The following is a 23,791-nucleotide window of genomic DNA, read 5'->3' as shown; positions in this document are numbered from 1 at the left end:
CCTGGCTTCAGATCGGCGCAGCTCCAGCCATTGCAACCAATTGGGGAGTGAACCAGAGATGGAAGACCTGTCTCTCTCTTTGCCTCGCCTTCTCTCTCTGTGTAACTATGACTTTCAAATAAATAAATAAATCTTAAAAACAAACAAACAAACAAACAAACAAAAAACAGGTGTAAATCACTGGCATCTCTCACAACTCTTCCTCTGTTACAAGTCATATTGCTACCAGAGTACATTTTAAAGCCTCTTGTACATAATAGAAAATGCAGGCTCCTTTCAGTGGGCTTTTTTTTTTTTTAAAGATTTATTTATTTATTCATTTGAAAGTCAGAGTTACACAGAAAGAGGAAAGAGGCAGAGAGGTCCTCCATTCGATGGTTCATTCCCCAATTGGTAGCAATGGCCGGAGCTGCGCCAATTCGCAGCCAGGAGCCAGGAGCCTTTCTGGGTCTCCCACGTGGGTGCAGGAGCCCAAGAACCCGGGCCATCCTCCACTGCGTTCCAAGGCCATAGTAGAGAGCTGGATTGTAAGTGGAGCAGCCGGGCCTTGAACCGGCGTCCAAATGGGATGCCGGCACTTCAGGCCAGGGCATTAAACCACTGCCACAGTGCTGGCCCCCCAGTGGCTTTTAAGTACAGCCCTAAGTGTGTCGGCCTGTCCCCTTCTCTAAGCAACCTGTATCATGTAACCACATGTATCATATAACTGTTTCTGCAAAAATTTCTGTAACAGTGACCCTAAAATTTCTTGGCTAAGAAGGAGAACAGAAAACTAGGCCTATTTTTATATGGGCTATAATTTAAGAATGAATTTTACATTTTAAACAGATTTTTAAAAATATTTATTTATTTATTTGAAAGAGTTACAGATTGAGAGAGAGAGAGGTCTTCCATCCACTGGTTCACTCCCCAGTTGGCCCCAATAGCTGGAGCTGTGCCGATCTGAAGCCAGGAGCTTCTTCTGGGTCTCCCACGCGGGTGCAGGGGCCCAAGGACTTGGGCCATCTTTTACTGCTTTCCTAGAGAGCTGGATCGAAGTGGAGCAGCCAGGTCTCAAACCGGCGCCCATATGGGATGCTGGCGCTTCAGGCCAGGGCATTAACCCACTGCGCCACAGCGCCGGCCCCAGATTTTTTAAAAATAGAAGGATGTCTGGTATTGTGGCACAGCAGGTTAAGCCACTGCTGGCAGCACAGGCATTCCATATCGGAGTGCTGGTTTGAGTCTAGTTGCTCTATTCCAATTCAGCTACCTGCTAATGTACCTGTAAAGTCAGTGGATGATGGCCCAAGTGCTTGGGGCACTGCCACCCATGTGGGAGATCAGGATGGAGTTCCTGGTTCCTGGCTTTGGCCTGGCCTATCCCTGGTTGTGTGGACATTTTGGGAGTAAACCAGTGAATGAAAGATCTCTGCCGGCGCCGTGGCTCAATAGGCTAATCCTCCACCTTGCGGCGCCGGCACACCGGGTTCTAGTCCCGGTTGGGGCGCCGGATTCTGTCCCGGTTGCCCCTCTTCCAGGCCAGCTCTCTGCTATGGCCAGGGAGTGCAGTGGAGGATGGCCCAGGTGCTTGGGCCCTGCACCCCATGGGAGACCAGGAAAAGCACCTGGCTCCTGGCTCCTGCCAGGATCAGCGCGGTGCGCCGGCTGCAGCGGCGGCCATTGGAGGGTGAACCAGCGGCAAAGGAAGACCTTTCTCTCTCTGTCTCTCTCTCTCACTGTCCACTCTGCCTGTCAAAAAAAAAAAAAAAAAAAAAGAAAGATCTCTGTCCCTCCCTCTGCCCTTCAAATAACTTAATAAATAAATATTTTTAAAAATTGGAATAATATTTTATAGCAACATGAAGATGATATTCAAATAACCAGTGTCTACAAATTTTTATTGGCAAACAGCCATGTCAATTTGTTTACATGTTGTCCATCTCTACTTTCACATTACAGTAGTGGAATTCAATGGTTGGAACAGAAACCACATGGGTTGTGAAGTCTAAGGTGTTTACTGTTTCCCTGTGCAAAAAAAGGGAACCCTCTGGCTTTTTTTTTTTTAAGATTTATTTATTTATTTGGAAGTCAGAATTATATATATAGAGATTTTCCATCTGCTGTTTTACTCCCCAAATGGCCACAACTGCCAGGACTGGGCCTGGCCGAAGCCAGTAGCCAGGAGCTTTATCCAGGTCTCTTATATGGGTGCAGGGGCCCAGGCACTTGGGCCATTTGAAGCTTTCCCAGGCACATTATCAGGGAGCTGGATCAGAAGTGGAGCAGCTGGAACTCAAACTGGCACCCATTTGGGATGCTGGCACTGCAAACAGCAGCTTAATCCACTGTACCACAGTGCCAGCCCCTAACCTCTGGCTTAAAAATGACAGTTATGTGGACTGGTGTGGCATAGCAGATTAAGCCATCTCTTGTGACATCGACATCCCATATAGGCAGCGGTTCAGGTCCCATCTGCTTCTCATAGGATCCAGCTCCCTGCTAATGCCCCTGGGAAAGCAGTGAAAGATGGTCCAAGTGCTTGGGCCCCTGACATTCATGTGGGAGACCCTGTAGAAGCCTCTGGCTTTGGCCCAGTCCAGCCCTGGCTGCTGAGGACATTTGGGGAATGAACCAGCAGATGGAAGATATCTTCATCTCTTCCTCTCTCTGTAACCCTGCCTTTCAAATAAAAAAGTAAATTTCCTAAAACTGACAGTTATGGTCTCTCTGGGGTATATAGGCTAGGATAGAGTTAACTGATCAGGGTTATGGTTGGCTTTGTTTCACATGCAGCTTTCATGCTCCTGGGACCTGTAGCCCAGGCAAGACAAGGGTAAAAGCACAAAAGCTCAAGCAGACTCTTGCAAACCCCTCTGAGGGCCAGCCTTAGAACTCATGTGCTCAGTCTCCTGCTTTTTGTCTCCTGAACACATTAGGCTTGTGTTTGCATTAGGAACTTTGTGATGGCTATTCCATCAGCCTGAAGAACACCACTGCAGACCATCCTGTGCCTTGCTTATGCTTGTCGTGTAGGTAACACATTCCTCATCGGGTTTTCCCCACCACCCCACCAGGAGCAGCCTCTTTCCCCAGGTTACTTCTTACTACATTCCCTAGCCTTTCTTTACTTCTTTTTTTTTTTTTTTTTTTTAAGTAATACTTTTAGTATCTGTCTGAGATTGTCTGTACCATTATCTTACTTGAAATCTTATTTCTTCCCACTAAATTTAATCTCTGTGGGAGCAGGGGCCTTTTTGTCTTATTATTCCTCACTGTATCTTCAACCCCTAGAAGCCTGGCATCTTAGAAGTAAGCTGAGTACAGAAGTGTTTTTTTGCTACTGTCTTAATATGGAAAGGTCACCTGTGGTGAGCAGTTTCTAAATTTGGTCTTAAGAGAAAGATGTGGGCTTAGCTGGTATATGTATCGACTACATACACACATATATCCAATTTTAGACTATATTTTAGAGCCATTTTAAGTTTCAGAAAAATTATGTGTCAAGTACAAAGTGTTGCTAAATACCCCCTCTTTGCCAGCACTGTTTCTCCTATTTTTAACATTCTACATCAGTGTGGTTAATAACATTTCTTATAATTAATGAAATGATATTGATTCATTTTTATTAACTAATGTACATGGATTACATTAAGATTCTTAGTGTTGTGCAATTCCATAGTTTTTTTTTTTTTAAGGTATCAGAACTTCTTTGTTCAATTTTTTTTTTAAGATTTATTTATTTATTTGAAGGGCAGAGTGACAGGAAGTGTCAGAGAGCTCTTCTATCACTGGTTCACTTCCCAAATAGCCAAAATGGCCAGTGCTGAGCCAGGCTGAAGACAGGAGCCATGAATTCCATGTAGGTCTCCTACTTGCATAGCAGGGACTGAAGCACTTAGGCCACTTTCCACTGTTTTCTCAGGTAGTGGTATCAGAAATAGAGCAGCCAGGACTTGACAGACACTCGAATGTGATGCCTGCATTACAGGTGGAGATTTAACCCTCTGTGCCACAATGCTGGCTCCAAGTTCCCTGGGTTCTGAGGAAAGCATAAAGTCATATACCTCATGTTGCAGTATAGTACAGAATGGCTTTTTGCCCTAAAAATGCCCTGCCCTGTGTTCTACCTGTTCATCTTCCTCCCTTGGCAACTACTGCTCTTTACTCTGCCGGTGGTGTGCTGTGGGAGCAATCCGGACTAGACTAAGTTACTCGAATTAGGACTTATTCTATGCATCTGCTCTCCCACAATATGGCGCTGGGAGAGAAGTAAACAGCTTCCGCACAGCTGCCTCCAGTTCAACCAATAAACTGTAGGACTTGCTCCTGATTGGAGGAGAGCAGCATACTCGGCGTGTGGGCAGCCGAGTTGGGATTGGCGGAGGAGGACTATAAAGGAGGAGAGAGACGGCATGCACCGGAAACATCTATGGGGAACATCTAGCTGAAGGAACACCCGTGCAGCCCCCGAGAAAGCTGGCCGGCGGTGTGCCGCTCCCCTGCGGAAGTGGGGAATGCGGCCAGGGGGAACTGCCCTTCCACGGAGGTGGAAGGGATAGTAGCCAACCCGGGAAGAACCAGCAGCAAACCCGGGGAGGGCCGAGCAGACGAAAGAACAGCGCAGGGTCCTGTGTTGCTCCTCCACGAAGAGGGGGAGCGACAGTGTGCCTTTTCCAGAATGTCATGTGGTCGCGATAGCACAGTGTGGAACCTTCTCAAACTGGTTTCTTTCACTTAGTAACACACATTTAAGTTTCCTCTTTTTGTGGCTTGCTGGCTCATTCCTTCCCAACACAGAATAATAGTCCATTGTGTATTCATTCACCTGTTGGAGGATATCTTGTTTGCTTTCAGTTTGGGACAATTATAAATGAAGCTTACTGTGGTTTGAATGTGTCCACCTGATGAAATTCATGTGTTGGAAATGTAATCCCCAATGTAACAATATTGGGAGGTGGGGCCTAATGGAAGGTGTTCCAGTTATATGGACACTGCCCTCATGAAAGGATCAGTGCTCCCATGGAAAGGACTTGTAGGAATGGATGTCTTTCTCCCCCCCGCCCCCCGAGATTTATTTATTTATTTGAAAGGTATAGTTACAGAGGGGCAGAGAGAGAGAGAGAGAGAGAGAGAGAGATCTTTGATCTGCTGGTTCACTCCCAAATAGCCGCAATGGCTGGAGCTGTGCTGATCCTAAGCCAGGAGCCAGGAGCTTCTTCTGGGTCTCCCATGCAGGTGCAAGGACCTAAGGACTTGGGCCATCCTCCACTGCTTTCCCAGGTCATAGCAGAGAGCTGGATTGGAAGTGGAGTGGCTGGGACTCGAACTGGTGCCCATATGGTATTCCAGCACTGCAGGCAGCGGCTTTACCTGCCTCCCTCCCTGCTCCCCAACCCTGTCTCCCTCTTTCTTCTTGCTACCATGTGAGGACATGGTGATTCTTACCTTCCCCTTTGCCTCCCACCTCCCTAGAGGTCAAAGTGTTCTGGTGCCTTATTAGAAGCAGAAAATCCAAGCTCTAACCTGTTGACACCTTGACCTTATTTCTATGCCTCCAGAACTGTGAAAAAAAAATATATTCTGTTCTTTATCAATTACTTAGTCTCAGGTATTCTGTTTTAACAGCATAAAATGGACTGAGACAAATGCTGTACACATTTGTGTGCAGAGTGTTCTATGGGTATAAGTTTTCAAGCCAGTTGTATAAATAAATGCCTAGGAACCTGATTGCTGAGTTATCTAGTACACCTGTGTTCAGCTTTGTAAGACACTGCTGCACTGTCTTCCAAAGTGCCTGTACCACTTGGATTCTACCCAGTGATGAATGAGAATTCCTGTCATTGCACATCTTCACAGCTTGGTGTGGTCAGTGTTCAGATTTTAGCCATTTCATTAGTTGTGTAGTAGATTTCTTTGTTGTCTTAATTTGTAATTCGCAAATGATGTATGATGTTGAGCATCATTCTCTATGCTTATTTGCCATTTTTATGTCTTTGATGAGGTATCTTCAGAACTTTTTCCCATTTTTAATTGAGTTTTTTGTTTTCTTATTGTTGAATTTTAGAGTTCTGTATATTTTGAATACCAGTCTCATATCAGATGTGTTTTGGAAATATTTTGTCCCACTCTGTTCTTATGTTTTCATTCTTTTAACATAATCTCTGAGAACTGAAATTTGTAATTTTGTTTTTAAAGATTCATTTATTTATTTGAAATACAGAATGACAGAGAGGGAGAGAGAGAAAGAGAGAGATGCTCATTCTACTGTTTCACTCCCCAGATGGCCACAATAACCAGGGCTGGGCCAGATTAAAGCCAGGAGCCAGGACCTCTATCCAACTCTCCCACATGAATGGCAGGGACCCAAGCATTTAGGCCATCATCTACTGCCTTCCTAGGCACATTAGCAGGAAGCTGGATTAGAAGCAGAACAGCTGGTACTTGAACTGGCACTCCAATATGGATGCTGTCATTGCAAGGAGATGGCTTAATCCACTGTGCCACAACACCAGTCCCTGAAATTTTTAATTTTTTAAAGATTTACTTATTTATTTGAAAGGCAGAGTTACACAGAGAGAAGGAGAGGCAGAGAGAGAGAGAGAGGTCTTCCATCTACTGATTCTCTCCCCAGTTGGCCACGACGGCCAGAGCTGTGGCAATCTGAAGCCAGGAGCCAGGAGCTTCTTCCAGGTCTCCCACGCTGGTGCAGGGGCCCAAGCACTTGGGCCATCTTCTACTGCTTTCCCAGGCCATAGCAGAGAGCTGGATGGGAAGTGGAGCAGCCAGGACTTGAACTGGAGCCCGTATAGGATGCTGGCACTGAAGGCGGAGGCTTTACCCGCTATGCTGCAGTGCCGGCCCCTGAAATTTTTAATTTTAAAGGGTCCTGCTGATCAGTTTTTCTTTCCTGGTTTATGCTTTTGGTGTTATCTAAAAAGTCACCAATTCCAACTTCTGGAAGTTTTATAATTTCATATTTGCCATTTAGGTTTTTTTTTTTTCTTTAAAGATATATGCTCTTTATTTGGTAGTGGGTGTCTAGTTGTTCGGCACCATTTGATGAAACAGCTATTCTTTCTCTGTTGATTTACTTTTGCTTCCTTGTCAAAGATGAGATTATAATTCTGTAGGTCTGTCTCTGGGCTCTCCATTGAAACATTTGTCTATTTTTCTACTCGTTTAGTCATGTAGCTTTGTAGGAAATTGGGGGGTATTAGTGTTTGACTTTGTTCTTCAATATTTTGTTAGCCATTCTGAGCCTTTAGTCTTTCTATATAACTTTAGAGTCAGTTTTTCTATATCCACAAAATATAATATAATTCTTGTTATATATTTTTGAATTTCATTTGATAATATTATATTGAAAATTTTTCTTTCTTTCTTTTTTTTTTTTTTTTTTTTTTGGACAGGCAGAGTGGACAGTGAGAGAGAGAGACAGAGAGAAAGGTCTTTCTTTGCCGTTGGTTCACCCCCTAATGGCCGCTGCGGCTGGTGCACTGCGGCCGGCGCACCGCGCTGATCCGAAGCCAGGAGCCAGGTGCTTCTCCTGGTCTCCCGTGCGGGTGCAGGGCCCAAGGACTTGGGCCATCCTCCACTGCACTCCCGGGCCATAGCAGAGAGCTGGCCTGGAAGAGGGGCAACCGGGACAGAATCTGGCGCCCCGACCAGGACGAGAACCCGGTGTGCTGGCGCCGCAAGGCGGAGGATTAGCCTAATGATTCACGGCGCCGGCCTAGATAAGATATATGTTATGGGGCACATGTTTTAGTTTACTAGTCAAGATCCCCACATCCCACATCAGAGTGCTTGAGTTCAATACCTGGCTCAGCTCTTGACTAGCATCCTACTAATGCAGACCCTGGGAACAGTTTGCATACAAGTACTGCATAGTCTGGCATGATTTGCATATTTTTTAATTTTTAAAAAAGATTTATTTATTTATTTGAAAGTCAGAGCTAGAGAGAGAGAGAGAGATATCAGTCTTCCATTCTTCCATCCACTCATTCATTGCCCAGATAGCCACAATGGCAGGGGCTGAGCCAGGCTACAGCCAGGAGCCAGGAACTTCAGCTGGATCTCTCACTGGGTACAAGGCCCAAGCATTTGGGCCATCTTCTGTTGTTTATCCCGGGGCCATTAGCAGGGAGCTGGATCAGAAGTGGAGCAGCTGGTACAGGAACAGGTGCCCACGTGGGATGCCAACATTGTAGGTAGCAGCTTTACCTTCCACACCACAATGCCAGCCCCATGATTTGCATTTAATTTACTCATCAAAACAGTGTTGTGAAACGAGTGTATTAATATCTTCATTCTACAAAAGAAGAAATTGAGGATACCAAAGTGCCTTGGTTGTATATTAGTGATAAGTGCCAGATTTAAACTCATGTCTTCTGATTTAAAATCTTTATAATCTTTGCATTGTATATCAACTATCTTTCTAATTACCTTCTTATCTCCTTGGAGAATTCCTCTGATAGGAAAGATTTTTGGGTTCTGTCTCTTTCACCAATAAATCTTCAACAAAATTGTCTTGTTTTATAATTTTGAAAAGTTTAGTCATTTGAAGATCTTAGCAATTGTATGTAAAAACCTTTTAAAGAACTGTTAGACGTTCTAAAAAGTACAGAGGAAAAACATATTTGCTATATGCATGTGTTCATTTATAAACATGCCAGGGAAACAGTCTGGATCATTGAAGTAGGTTACGTCAACACATCAGTTTCAGGATGGGTTGAATGACCACATTCATAACTGTGCATTTGACACAGCCAACTCTGTGTTGGGGAGTCCAGGCACTGGTTTCAGGCCTGCTCAGTGCTTCCTACCACAAAACAGCTATACGTGCTGATCCTTTTGTGGGAAATGAATGAGCCATCACAGCATATAACACTTGGGCCATCTTCCACTGCTTTTCCCAGGCCATTAGCAGGGAACTGGATTGGAAGCAGAGCATCCGGGATATGAACAGGCACCCAGCTGAATTGCCGGAAGACTCCTGTTTCTCTTCAATGACTCTGCTAATGTTTAGTCAGAGAAATCTTGCTTGATACTTTCCTAGAAGGGTGAGATGCTCCGTCTTCAGTGTAGCTGTAGCCAGCAATAGACTTCTCCATTAATTGACCTCAGGGAAGTGGAGAGGTATTGGTCAAAGGGTACATTTCAGTTAGGATGAGTAAGTTCTGGAGATATCTGTACTGTACAGGATATTGGATTGAAGAATAATGTATTGTTGAAAATTGCTAAGAGGGTAGATCTTAAATGTTCTTACCAGGGAGCAAGCATTTGCCTGCATTCTTTATCAGAGTGCCCGGATTTGATTCCTGATTTTGGCTCCTAACTCTAGCTTTCAGCCAGTGGAAATGGAATGCAGCGTCGATGACTGCAGTGATTGGGTTGCTGCCAATCATTTAGGAAACCTAGATAGAATTCCCAGCTCTTGACTTTGACCTACCCTGGCCTTGGCTGTTGTGGGCATTAAGGGAGTGAACCTGTAGATGGGTGTGCTGGCTCTCTTTCTCTCTGTCTCATTAATAAATAAACAGAATTCTCACCACACACACACACAAAGTATATGAAGTGATGAATATGTTGATTAGCTAAGAAATGAGCTATTGTAGCAAGGCTACAATACATGGCCTCCTCTGTAGCTAGCTGTGATCATGTGAACTCATCTGGTCAGTGGAAACAGAAGTGGCAGGTACAGCCTTCCTAATCTCCTTAAAGGAAGTACATGTCTTTTTCCTTTGTGCTGGGTGGAATGAAATCTAGATGACTAGAGCTTCTACAGCCATCTATACAGCAGGGTCTCATTCTAGAAGTGGTAGACTAGGAAGTTGGAAGAAGCCCTGGCAGGAAGGAGGGCTTCTAAGAAGATAAACAGAATGAAAGACACATTTAATTACCAGATAGAAGAGGATGAGTTGGCAGAAGAGATGGAAAAGGAACCACCTGAGTGATAGAGAGTAAAACCAAGAAATGTTTCAAGAAAGAGGCACTGGGCAACCACGGTAAATTGAGTAATATTGCGAAAATATGATCGATTTGACAACACAGAGGCCTTGGCAAGGCCACTGAAGTGAGGACAAAAGTGATCATTGGAATGGGATGAAGGGTGATTATAGAGTAGGAAATGATCTAGAAAGGGACAGAGAATTTGGAGTGGAGGAGTAGACAGACTGGCTGGAGGATTGTGGAGAGAAGAGAAAGCTTTCTAAATAGTGGAATGTGTTTATATGCTAATAGGAATAATCCTTTAGAGAAGAAAAGAGAAAGGAGTCAAGGTCTTGAACATCAGAAAGTCTTGAGATCCAGACCAAAGGGACAAATATTAGATGTTTGCAAGGAGGATGATAACTTCCTTTCTGGTAAAAGGAATAGGAATAAGAAAGAAAGTGGGGCCAATGTGTGGGTGGACTTACAGATTTGGGATGCAGGTATGAGGGAGCTTGTGTCTAAAACTTTCCATTTTCTCCTGAAATATTTAGCAAGGTCATCAGCTTTCACCTATGAGTGATAATGTCATTATTCCCATTTCTTGTCTGTCCATTCTGTTCTACCTTGTGTTTATTATTTGCTGTGAGAAGACTTTCCCAAAATTCAGATGAATTGTGTGGCTCCTTTAAAATCCTTCAGTGTTGGGGCCGGTGTTGTGGCAAAGCAGGTTAATAGCTGCCGCCTGCAGTGCCAGCATCCCTCATGCGTGTCGGTTCGAGACCCGGCTGCTCCACTTCCTATCCAACTCTGTGCTATGGCCTGGGAAAGCAGTAGAAGATGGCTGAAGTCCTTGGGCCCCTGCACCTGCATGGGAGACCCTGCACCTGCATGGGAGACCCAGAGGAAGCTCCTAGCTCCTGGCTTTGGCCGTTGTGGCCAACTGGGAAGTGAACCAGTGTATGGAAGACTCTCTCTGCCTCTCTTTCTCTGTGTAACTCTGATTTTCAAATAAATAAATCTTTTTAAAAAAATCTTCATTGTCTCTGCTTCCAAAGGCATGTGTAGTGTGTCACAGTCAGAGCCCATTTTCCTTTCCCAGCCCCATTTCTCTCTAAGTATCTACCTAGCTAATGCTTTAGATAAAACTGACTACACAGCTGCCCTCAAAATATCTGCCCTTGTTATGCTTCAGCCTGTGAACCTGCCCTTCCAGCCAGCTGGCACTGTCCCTTTCCCCTGCCTAGAGAACTCGTGTTTCAAGACCCAATTGGGGGCCGGAGCCATGGCTCACTTGGTTAATCCCCCGCCTGCGGTGCCAGCATCTCATATGGGAGCTGGGTTCTGGTCCCAGTTGCTCCGCTTCCAGTCCCTCTCTCTGCTGTGACTGGGGCAGGGGGAGGGGGAGGGCAGTGGAGGATGGCCCAGTGCTTGGGCCCCTGTACCCGCATGGGAGATCTGAGGGGGGAGGCACCTGGCTCCTGGCTTTGGATCGGTGCAGCTCCGGCCGTGGCGGCCATTTGGGGGAGGCGAACAAACGGAAGGAAGACTTTTCTCTCTGTCTCTCTCTCATTGTCTGTAACTCTACCTGTCAAATAAATAAATAAATAAGACCCAATTGGACTATGATAGCCTTTTAGACCTCTCTGTGCAACCTCATTCTAAGCCCAGTGAGACACTTGAGTCTTTTAGGCTGTCTAGACAGGGAACTATAGCTTATTCATTTGGGTCTAGCACTGTGTCTGGTGTGTGTTAAGTGCTAAGTAAATGAATGAATGATTTTTGGTTCCTTTACTTGTTCTTTTAGTGATTTCTAACAAAACGAAAGTTATGTAATACTCTTTTTGTTGCAAAGAAAACATTGCCTCTTTTCTTTTCTTTTCTTTTCTTTCTAGGTGGTTCTGGAATGGAGCCGGGATCAATACCACGTTTTGTTTGATTCCTATAGAGACAATATTGCTGGAAAATCCTTTCAGAATCGGTGAGAAGACATCTATTTTAGAGAGTATCTGTTATTTGTACTTAAGTGATGAGTCATGAGATCATCTGCGTCTTAAACGTGACCATGAAGCTGTCTTTCCAAGTTGTAGATACGGTTTAGCATGTTCAAGAATGCACTCATCTAGAGCCGGCGCCGTGGCTCACTAGGCTAATCCTCCACCTTGCGGCGCCGGCACACCGGGTTCTAGTCCCGGTTGGGGCGCCGGATTCTGTCCCGGTTGCCCCTCTTCCAGGCCAGCTCTCTGCTGTGGCCAGGGAGTGCAGTGGAGGATGGCCCAGGTGCTTGGGCCCTGCACCCCATGGGAGACCAGGAAAAAGCACCTGGATCCTGGCTCCTGCCATCGGATCAGCGCGGTGCGCCGGCTGCAGCGGCGGCCATTGGAGGGTGATCCAACGGCAAAGGAAGACCTTTCTCTCTCTGTCTCTCTCTCACTGTCCACTCTGCCTGTCAAAAAAAAAAAAAAAAAAAAAGAATGCACTCATCTGAAGAAACCAATTCACATGTAACGTATGAAAAATCTGATTCCCAGAGAGTAACCCCTGCCCTTCCTCTCCCCTCCCTCCCCCCACGCCCCTGCAGTCTATTGAGTACTTTAAGTTGATATCACTTTATCTTGCCCCGTTCTGTGAGATAAAGGTTCTGTGAGATAAAGGAAATTTTTTCCCCCTGTTTTTTTTTGATGAATGATACACAGCTGCTTCTGAGCCCTGGCCAGAATTCTGTTGACAGTGCTCTATTAACCAGGGCCACTCCCTAGGTAACCTCCAGGTCTGAACTCCACCCAGATGCTCACCTGATTAGGTTGCCTCTGTGGGGGAGGAGTGAAGCCTCACAGGCTGGGTCTTTTCTCTGCTTTCACCCTTTTTTTTTTTTTTTTTTTTAAGATTTATTTATTTATTTATTTGAAAGAGTTACTGAGAGGCAGAGGCAGAAGCAGAGAGGTCTTTCATCCGCTGATTCACTCCCCAAATGGCTGCAAGGCCAGAGCTGGGATCCGAAGCCAGGAACCAGGAGCTTCTTCTGGGTGTTCCACGTGGGTGCAGGCGCCCAAGCACATGGACCATCTTCTACTGCTTTCTCAGGCCATAGCAGAGAGCTGGATTGGAAGTGGAGTAACTGTGACTCTAACTGGCGCCCATATGGGAGGCTGGCACTGCAGGCAGCGGCTTTAGCCACTACGCTGGTCCCACTTTCACCCCTTCTTGTCCTTGGAGATCTTTGTCCTTCCTCACTACATAGGCCACGGAATGGAAGCAATTTTTTCCACTGTCCTCCTTCCCTTGGTTGCAAAGTAAATCACACAGGTCCTTTTTTGTTATTAAACTACTGTTTATAGCTCCTATTGTTTTATACATAAAAGCAATATATATCTGTGGGTGTAGGCAGTGGATTCTTCTGTTATGATCATTCTAACGCAAAAAAATAAAGTTGAGCCCTCTACTTTTTTAATTCACATTTATGCATTAGCTATTGATTCTTCTTTTCCTTGTACTGACACACAGCTAATCAGTACAAGATAAGGAACAAGAAGTGACCAAAGTAAATGTGGAGTGGCTAATAAAGGTAGTTAATCCCGCAAAAGCCCTCATCTGAATTGTCAGGGGCCGTAACTGGAAGCCTCTCTGGATGCTCCATTTTTCTATGGATAGGTCTCAGATGCTTCTTTATACTGTCACTGAACCAGAGAGCCTAATTAAATTTCAGGGAGTAACTGGTATCAGTTCATGCATGCTCATGGTAGCTTGTGAGTTTCCTGAGAACCTCTAGACTGCTCACCATCTACACTGGAAATCCTGCCCCGCATAGAGGCATTTCCTTGTCCCTGCATTCATGTGTTGTAAGGGCCTTTGTGGTTTCTAGCAAATAAGTAGATTTCAAAATACTAATGTGATCTTGAATGTTTCCATAAAGAAGGGCTGGAAGAGTCTTTGAGTTGACCTAAAACTTTACCTAGAACTTTATTTTGTTCTTTAAAGTGCCCTAGGTCAGAGTTGTGTCCCTTCAACAAAGATTGAATCTTGAGCCTTATCCTGTTTTAGACACTGAGCTAATCTCATCTAACGATCTAGTAGGGAGAGAGTCTGTAAATATCTAGCAAAGCAAGGGAATTGTGCTTCTTAGAGTTTCTTAAAGTAGCAGTTTTCAAAGACCTCAACACCCTTCAGGGGGTCTGTGAAATCAAAACTCTTTATAACAAATACTAAGATGTTATGTGCATTTCCAACTGCGTTGACATTTGAAGGTGTGAAAGCAAAGGCGGGTAAAATTGCTCATACCTTGCTATGAATCATTATGTTCTTCTCTGCCATGTATTTGCAGGGAGAAGAAGAAAACTAATTACACTTAAAACTGTTCATGATAAAAAAGGCAAAGAAAAAAGAGGAAACAAATAAAATGTTCAGTAAAATGAAGCAGTAAAAATTATTACCTGAATGTATCTGTTGAATGATGAAAAAGGAAGTGCACAGAAAGCACTTGACTGCACGGTATTTGTCTTGAGACAAAGCACTTTTGTGATTGAGTTGCAAACTCCACTAGTGTTCTTCATGGATCACCATTGTGATTTGAAAGGACAGATGCCATTGTGATTATTAGATTTGATTATTACCAGGTTTTTCCTTGACAATGAACAAAGCAATACTGTCACTTGAACAAAAACAAATGGTAGTATTTGTTGCCGATTAGAATTTTGCAGAATTTGCTGTCACAGAGAGGTTAACAGCTTCACAAAATCAAGAACTTTCCTGATTAGATTTGCAGTGTCATCCTTAAAATCTGCATTTTTGTTAATATTACATAAAATTAATGAAATGTGTTGACATTGGCATGTCTTCATAACTCAATAAGCTGCTGTTTTGTAGATAATCAGTCAGTTATGTCACAGAACTTTACATGGATGAAAGAGCCATTCAGAGTTCAAGAACAGTCAGTAGATTTTAAAACACAAAAAAATTCATCAACATGTTTTCATTTTACACATTACAACTAATGTTTAGGAAACTACCACTTATTTTGGAGTGCAGGTTGAACATCCCTAATCAAAAAATCAAAAAATGTTCCAAAATCTAAGACTTTCTGAATGCTAACATGACTTTATGCTCCAAATATTTTGGATATTCGAACATTTTGGGTTTAGGATTAGGGTTGCTTAACAGGCAAAGTCAGTTTAGATACTGTAAAATCTGAAAAACTCCAAAATCACAGCCCCAAGCATTTTGAATAAAAGATAAAGGGTAATTAACTTGTAGTCAGGTTTTGTTTGAGCTTTGGTTTCTCTATATACTTCAAATCAAAACAACATGTGGGAATGGATTGAATGTAGAAGATTTGAGATGCTAGCTTTCTTCTTTTAAGCCAGAATTTGAAGAGTTGCAAAAGTATAAAACAATAACTTTCTTCTCAGTGATTTTTTTTTGTTTTAGAAAATAGTTACTTTTATTATAAAAGTTATCAATCTTAATTGTGAAGTTTATTGCTACATTGAAATGAATTAATAAGTATCATCTAAAGATTTATTTATTTACTTAAAAGTTAGAATGACAGAGAGAGGTGGAAAGATAGAGAGTATCTTCCATCTCCTAGTTTATTCTCCAAATGGCCACAAAACCAGGACCCTGGCCAGGCTAAAGCTTGAAGCCCAGAATTCAATCCAGGTCTCCCATGTGAGTGGCAGAAACCCAGCAACTTGGACTACCATCTGCTGCCTCCCAACTCAGCAGGAAGATGGATTGGAAGCAGAGGAACCAGTACTTGATCTGGCACTGATGTGGGATACAGGCTTCTTAAGTGGTGACTTAACTGTACCACAACGCTCCCCTCAAAGTTTTTTTTTTTTATTTAAATATGGCCAATGTGGATATATATAACCTGGAAACAAAACTTCTTGAAATCCTTAATTTTGAGAAACATATCCTAAAAGTAGTAGTTTTCAAACTTTAGTATGTAGGTGAGGGTTTGAGAAAATGTTTCATCCCACCCCAGAATTTCTGAATGTGTAGGTCTTACAGGATTTCTGAGAATTTTCATTTCTAGCAAGTTCCCTGTTGCTGCTAAAGCTGCTAGTCTGATTAGCACATTCTAAGACCTGCTGAAATAAAGGACTCTTAATGAATTATAATTCTCCTAATTTTCTGATTTTCATTTTAAACAACAGCTGATTTCCTTAAAGAAGGTTCCAAAATTGATTTTTTTTCTGCTGAAACATGAATATTGGGTACCTACTTTGTACCATGAGCTGTGCCACATTCTGACAGAGCACAGATGTGTGAATCTTCCCTGAAGAAGCCTCAGACTTGTAGGATAGAGTAGAAAACCACCCTACTAGAAAATCCAGGTTTGGGGTTCAGCAGATTTAATCAAGTGTTCTTGTCTTCTTTCTAAAGAATTTTTAGAAATCTTGGTGTGAAATACTTCTCCTAATTTTATTTTTAAAAATTTTCAAAATATATTTATTGGAGTCAAAAACAAGAAAGACAGGCAGGCAGACAGATGGACAGAGATGGAGCACTGCCAGCTATATCCTGGTTCATCCCTGCAACATGTGGTCCAGATTGAAGCCAGGAGTCAGAAATTCAATCTAGGTCTCTTACATGAGTGGCAGGAGCCCAATTACATGAGCCATCACTGCCACATCCTACAATCTGCGTTGTAGGAAACTGGAGTCAGGAATGGAGCTGGGTATCAAACTTAGGTACTCTTACAGGAAACTCAGGCATCCTAACCGCCAGGGCCATTGCCCACTCCTCTCCTAGTTTTATTTTATTGTATTTTTAAATATTTATTTATTTACTTGAAAGTCAAGAGTTACAGAGAGAGAGAGATCTTCCGTCCTCTGGTTTACTCCCAAGATGGACCCAATAGCCAGGGCTGGGCCAGGCCTAAGCTAGGAGCCAGGAGCTGTGCCCCAGTCTCCTACGTGGGTGGCAAGGACTCAAACACTTGGACCAAACTCCACTGCTTTTCCCAGACAATTAACAGGGAGCTGGATGGGAAGTGGAGCATCCAGTACTTGAACCAGCACCCCTGTGGGATACTGGCATCTCAGGCAGCAGCTTTACCTGAGATGCTACAAAGCTTACCCCTTCCCCCCATTTTAGCTTGCACTAAAATATAGTTGGATTTGTATGCAGGTATGTCAAAATTGCCTAACTTTGGTGATGATAAATAAATGAGCCATATGTAATGTATCTTGTGTCCTAATATATTTTGAATACCATAATGTTTATAGAAAGTTCATTTTTTGCTAGTTTACCCTGAAAGAAAAAATAAAAAATCAATAATGAGTGAATATGCAAATTGCTTACTGTGAATAGCTGTGCAGCACCAAAAATCAGTCTGTGACTTACTTAATCATCTGTAAGATGTGGGTGTTAGATTAAATGTGAAATCTCTTCCAACTCTTTGGTTCTAAGATACTATTTAAATTCTGTATTTTTGAACCTATTTATAGAAAGTAGAACCAAGGAACTACAAGGGCACTTCAAAAAGTGTGGAAAAATGAAAGTAAAAGATAATTTTATTTTGGTGCAATACATTTTTGAAATGTAGGCCTAGTTTTTTCATAATATGTATTTTCCATGAACTTTTTGAAGTTCCATTTTATTAAATGACTTTAATATTCACTGAAAAGTAACCTGTGATTAAAATAAGTTGTATCAGTGTCACTTCTGCTTTGGTTCTGAGTCAGAAATGAGTTAGTCTTTAGCTATAAGATGAAGCCTTCCTTCTCATCTGGGAACCAAGTTAGTGGTCTGGTGGTTAGAATGAAAGCTCAGTCTCTCAGCGACCATGTCCATTGGTGGCTAAATAACTGACTCATTGACCTTGAGAAGATCACAGGATCTCCTTCATGTTTTCAGTTTCACCAGAGAATTAAATTTATCATACAACAAAGCCTTATTAGAGCCAATTCTATAAATGAATAATATACTCATGTTGATTTCTTCAATTGAATGTATCTGTGGGTATCTCTTGATTCAATAAAAAAAAAAAAAACCTTTAACAACAAATCATTACTTTTACAGGAAACTTCAGAAAAATATAGTCCTCCCACACTCCGTGCCCTTTAACTTTTTCTTTTTTAAATATGTCAGTTAAGCAGTTTTTAAAAAGATCTCTTTTTAGTCTGAGCATAGACCACCTAGGAAGAGGTTGGGAATGAGATGACCATGAATAATTTACATAATGTACAATGTGAAGCAGATAATTCTTTTTTTTGCTTTTTAGTGGAGGATAATGATATATATTCTGAAGGAATGGCAGAGTTATTTGTGTAACAAACGTATTAAGTCCCACCCATGGACCAGGCACTGCTTGAGGCTTTTAGGCATATAGAGATGTCCTGGGTTGGGAGGCCTCAAGGTGTGAGCAGACTGTAGCATTGAACACGGCCAGATCTTCATCATGGTCTGCTACTTGTTCTTGAAACTTCTAATTTGTTTCTTAAGTTTGGTTGCTATTTGTTGCCCACTCACTCATTTGCTAAACTATGAGAATATGGACCCAATTTCTAATCTAGACTAAGATTTCAGGACCCTGCCCCTCAACAGTTTTCTAAATGGAGCAATGTCAGCTCCCTTATAGGTTGGTTATGAGAATCAAATGGTGCAAATTACACAGAATGTCCAGATTATTACAACTCATAGCAAAGGTACTTCACAAATATTATCCTCCCAGCTCCAGTTTGAAGCATGCAGCTCTATGATATACGTCATGGTTAGGTTACCCTTTCATTGACTTTTCATAACCTCTAAGTTTAAACTCCATTATACTCTTACTCCCAAATATACTGGAGAAATGCATATGAGCCAGAGGATTTGTGGTTTTTTTGTAGGCTCTGTCTGCCCATGCCGATCGACGTGGTTTACACCTGGGTGAACGGGACGGATCTTGAACTACTGAAGGAACTGCAGCAGGTCAGAGAACAGATGGAGGAGGAGCAGAAAGCAATGAGGTAAAAGGGATTTTTTCAGGCAACACACACACAGTCCTGTGAGCACAAGTGTACTTTGTTGTTGTTGTTGATGATGTGGACAGTGAGAGAGAGAGAGAAAGGTCTTCCTTTTCCTTTGGTTCACCCCCCAATGGCCGCTGCGGCCAGTGCACCGTGCTGATCTGAACCCAGGAGCCAGGTGCTTCTCCTGGTCTCCCATGCAGGTGCAGGGCCCAAGTACTTGGGCCATCCTCCACTGTACTCCCGGGCCACAGCAGAGAGCTGGACTGCAAGAGGAGCAACCGGGACAGAATCCGGCGCCCCGACCAGGACTAGAACCCAGGGTGCTGGCGCTGCAGGCAGAGGATTAGCCTATTGAGCCACGGTGCCGGCCACAAGTGTACCTTGAAAAGGCAATAGTGATTTTTTTTTTTTTTTTTTTTGGATAGGCAGAGTGGACAGTGAGAGAGAGAGACAGAGAGAAAGGTCTTCCTTGGCCGTTGCTTCACCCTCCAATGGCCGCCGCGGCCGGCATGCTGCGGCAAGTGCACCGTGCTGATCTGAAGCCAGGAGCCAGGTGCTTCTCCTGGTCTCCCATGGGGTTCAGGGCCCAAGCACTTGGGCCATCCTCCACTGCACTCCCTGGCCACAGCAGAGAGCTGGCCTGGAAGAGGGGCAACCGGGACAGAATCCGACGCCCCGACTGGGACTAGAACCCAGTGTGCCAGCGCTGCAGGTGGAGGATTAGCTTATTGAGCCATGGCGCCGGCCCGCAATAATGATTTTTTACAGTGCTGTCCAGACAAAACTCTGCCTCTTAGATTCATGCCATTATGATATTAAGGCAGTTTATCTGATCCTTGTTTCTTGGTGCCCAAGGAGGACTCAGCCACTTGTGTCACATGCAGTCCTCACTTTGTTGATGGCTGTTTTATGAATCAGCTGCTCTGGAGATGGTTTGGTCTCCAAAGGGCCTAAAGGTGGGAGAGCTTCCTGATGGAGCCCTGGGCTGCATGCTCACTCAGTCCCAGTCCCAGATTTCATCTCTAAATGAAATAAGCTTCATTATGCAAAATAGTTTCGCAGTAAGACAGATTATTCCCTTGAAAACTAAAAGGGACCTACAGATTGATTTCTATTAGAAAAAGACAAAAGTGTATGCTTTTAATGTCATGTCATGGACATTACTTAATGTATGACTTTAATCACCTTATTTGCTTTATCTGGGAAAGATACAGTGGCCTCCTGGAGTACCTCCCCAACCATTTATAAATGCCATGAGTGTACCTTAGCTTCATTGGCCACCCAATACTGTAACGAGTTATTTCTGTGTTAGAGGCTATAAGACCTTTTTAAGTACTTGGTACCATGTTTACTAGTAAAAGTTCAGTATTTTAAGTAAACCATCTTGGTTACAGGGGAGATACAATGTTGTTGATAGTATTTCATTGGCACCTAATTTATTATGTACTTTAGTTGTCATAGCATCTAGCGATATGTTAATTACTGTGGAGTAACCAAGAAAATCAACTTGTTAGTCCCTCTTATGCACATTTGGGTCTAGCATTAGCTCATACATATGGTATGAACTCTGTTTATTTTTTATTTTTTTGTCAGAGAACTCCTTGGGAAGAACACAACAGAACCAACTAAAAAGAGGTAAGCATTTTGATTTCCTCTCAAGAATAAAAATTGAAGAGCTGAAGTGAAAATTTCAAAGTACTACATTTTTGTGGGTACACAGTATTTTGTATTTACTCAGTTGCTCATATTCAGTTCCTCTTCTGCTAGTTTTTGACCCCTAAACTAAGTGTGTCCATTAGGTGGGAAATTTTGCAGTGCTGAAATTGTGGCTGTTCTGAACTCTGGTTCTTTGGATTTTAACTAATCAAAGCTTTATTAGTTTTGGAAAAGTTAGAGCACCCAGGTTTTCTTTTCTAGTTCCCATGAATCTGTCCTGGTATATTGTTTTCTTGGCCCACTAAAACTCTAACATATGTCTGCTTCTCCATCAGTAAAATGTATAAACATGACCTATTACATGTTCAATATATATTTTCTTATCTTTAAAGCTGTCACATTGTGTGTCTTGTATTTAAGGACCTGGTCAGGGGATTTAGCAATGACAAGAATCGAATCTATCCTTCATGCTAGATACGTGTTTTGAGTCATCTTTGACTCTGATATGTTCTAAAAACAAGACTGTCTCAATGACAAGCAGAATTCTCTGCTAACTGCCACTTCCATACTTTATCAGTAGGCTTGAAAAGATATTTATTCATGGAGATGATCTTGAGAAATTGTAAGATTATCATCTCTTTGTTTACTTGTGCAGCTATATTTGTAAATTGTACTAATGTTAATACTAGTTTTTTCTCAGTGATAAATTATTTAAATAAAAATAATGGTACAACATTACAGAAAGGTTGCTTAGAAAGGGAAAAGTAAAAATTTTCATTATTCTATGATCCCTTACTCAACTATTATTTTATCTTTTGATGCATATTTTAATCCTTATAGTATATAATCATTGTGTGGTTATGTGTCCTTTATAATTTTATTCTTTTTTGAAGATTTATTTATTTATTTGAAAGTCAGAGTTACACAGAGAGAGAGAGAGAGGAAGGTCTTCTATCCACTGGTTCACTCCCCAGTTGTTTGCAATGGCCAGTTGAGCTGCGCTGATCTGAAGCCGGGAGCCAGGAGCTTCTTCCTGGTCTCCCACGCAGGTGCAGGGGCCCAAGGTCTTGGGCCATCTTTTATGCTTTCCCAGGCTATAGCAGAGAACTGGATCGAAAGTGGAGCAGCCAGGACTGGAACCGGTGCCCACATGGGATGCTGGCACTGCAGGCGGTGGCTTTACCTGCTACACCATAGCGCTGACCCTCCTGTATAATTTTATGTAATCATAAATATTTCTGTTTTGACACCTTAACTTCATGCTTCATACTTTTTCACCTTAATAGCCATACAGTCTGTAACGTGACTATACTTACTTGACCAAGTGTTGAGCTTTTCTATATTTTTCACTATTGTAAATATTTTGTGGTATTTATATTTGAGCCTGTGGCATTTTCTGTGTGTAGGTTTGTTTGTTTTTTCTATTTTCCCTCTTGCTTATACCAGATGTTTGGAAATATGATTACAGAGGAAGAAGCATATATATGTTTTTGTGAATCTGAATAAGTACATTTGTATATTACACATAATAAGTACATTCGTATATTATACATAATATGTATTTATTACCAGATTGCTTCCCCAAAGGGTTTGACAGCAGCAGAGTTTGCAAGGATAGGTTTATTGTACTTGACTAGCATTGAATCATCATCTTGTGAGGGGTGGTAACTTAGTAACCAAAAGGTGATATCCCATTGTGTACTTTTGTATTCCTTTTCATTACTAGGGCGGTTGAACAATTTTATATATTGTTAAACTAGGTGTAGTTCCCATTTTGTGAATATTCTAACCATGTCCTTTGCCCTTGTGTTTGTTCAGGTAATATGCTTATTCTAGGAATTTTTTATATTCATATAGAAATACTTGATATAAGTAGTGTCATATCCAAAGTATTTATTTATATTCTAGCAGGAATTGGTAAATTGTATCTTGTAAGATGGCATTCCGTTAACCAGAATCTATCTATTCCCTAATCTGCCCAATAGTGAACTTCATTGCAATTAAAAATAATCTTTAAAAATGTTGGTAATTAAGTTCTTAATTTTTTGTGCAGTTTTGAATTAGTAAATTTCAGAGGCAATGTTTGTTTATTAATAGGATTTTGAAAGCTCTATCTTTAGAGTTGGACTTTAGTTAAATAATTTTATACCATACTTACCTAACTTACTAAGTTTTTGTCTTGAGATAAATTTCCTCATAAAATATTATGATTTTTTTTTATAGGCCATAGACTAGGATCTGTGGTATCAATGTAAGTGGTATTAACAGTTTTCATTGTTGACTGAATGTCAAGAATGCAGTTATGAGCATGTCGATGTTTCTTTTCAGTGAGAAGCAGTTGGAATGTTTGCTGACACACTGCATTAAGGTGCCAATGCTTGTCCTGGATCCAGCCCTGCCAGCCAACAGCACCCTGAAAGACCTGCCATCTCTTTATCCTTCTTTCCATTCTGCCAGTGACATCTTTAATGTTGCAAAACCAAAAAACCCTTCTACTAATGTCTCAGTTGTTGTTTTCGACAGTACTAAGGATGGTAAGATTGTTTTATGAATATTTTAAAATCATTTTATTGGAAGTTTGAATAACACAATCCTGAATGGAATGGAAGTGATTCACTTTTAAACAAATGTCTGAAGAGTAGACATTTGGTGTAGCAGTTCAGACACCACGGGATACTTATACACATTGGAGTCCCTGGGTTTGACTCCCAGTTCTGCTTCTGATTCCCACTTCATGCTAATGCACATCATGGAAGGCATTGGTGGTGGCGCAGGTATTGTGTCCCTGCTACCTCTGCAGTAGACTTGGATTGAGTTCCCAGTCCTGGCTTTGTCCTGACCCAGCCCGGGTTTTTGTAGACATTTGGGGAGTGAACCAATAGATGGGAGGTCTGTCTCTTTGATTCTCTTTCTGTCTGTCTCTCTCTCTCTCTGCCTTTCAAATAAAATAATTGATTCCTATCCTGGAAAACAAAGAGAAATATCTGATGGACTGAAAACACACAGAGAGAAGCAAATGAGCTGCCCTGGTATGTCAGCCTTCACCTTAGACAGGAATTGCATATATTTTACTCCATGTAATACACATTTGTACCTTTCTGTGCTGTGGAGAGGAGCATCAGTCTTCAATCTGATACTCACCATCACCTTATTTCCTTGGCTGTACATTATTCTGTAAGCTCTTTTTTACAATCATAGCACTCCTCAACAAGGTTGTTTCCTGCAATTCAGACAGATTAGCCTTGAGCATTCTTGCTTTGTATTCT

At 42.2% G+C, this 23,791-nt stretch overlaps 1 protein-coding gene across 2 annotated transcripts in view; it reads left to right on the top strand.

Moving 5' to 3' along the window:
• The window catches only part of GNPTAB (N-acetylglucosamine-1-phosphate transferase subunits alpha and beta), an 85,649-nt gene that overhangs the window by 13,023 nt on the left and 48,835 nt on the right, over positions 1-23,791 (top strand). For both annotated transcript variants that reach the window (XM_002711224.6, XM_070052755.2), the window contains exons 2-5: positions 11,808-11,893; positions 18,747-18,866; positions 20,463-20,504; positions 22,854-23,059. In XM_002711224.6, the coding sequence (XP_002711270.2) occupies positions 11,808-11,893; positions 18,747-18,866; positions 20,463-20,504; positions 22,854-23,059 (454 nt within the window). The remainder of the gene's footprint in view (positions 1-11,807; positions 11,894-18,746; positions 18,867-20,462; positions 20,505-22,853; positions 23,060-23,791) is intronic.

This window comes from Oryctolagus cuniculus, chromosome 11 (assembly GCF_051225735.1).
Source record: "Oryctolagus cuniculus isolate XC-2025 breed Fujian yellow rabbit chromosome 11, ASM5122573v1, whole genome shotgun sequence".
Lineage (NCBI taxonomy): Eukaryota > Metazoa > Chordata > Mammalia > Lagomorpha > Leporidae > Oryctolagus > Oryctolagus cuniculus.
Note: the sequence above shows the minus strand (reverse complement) of the source record. Positions and strands in the feature narration are given on the sequence as shown.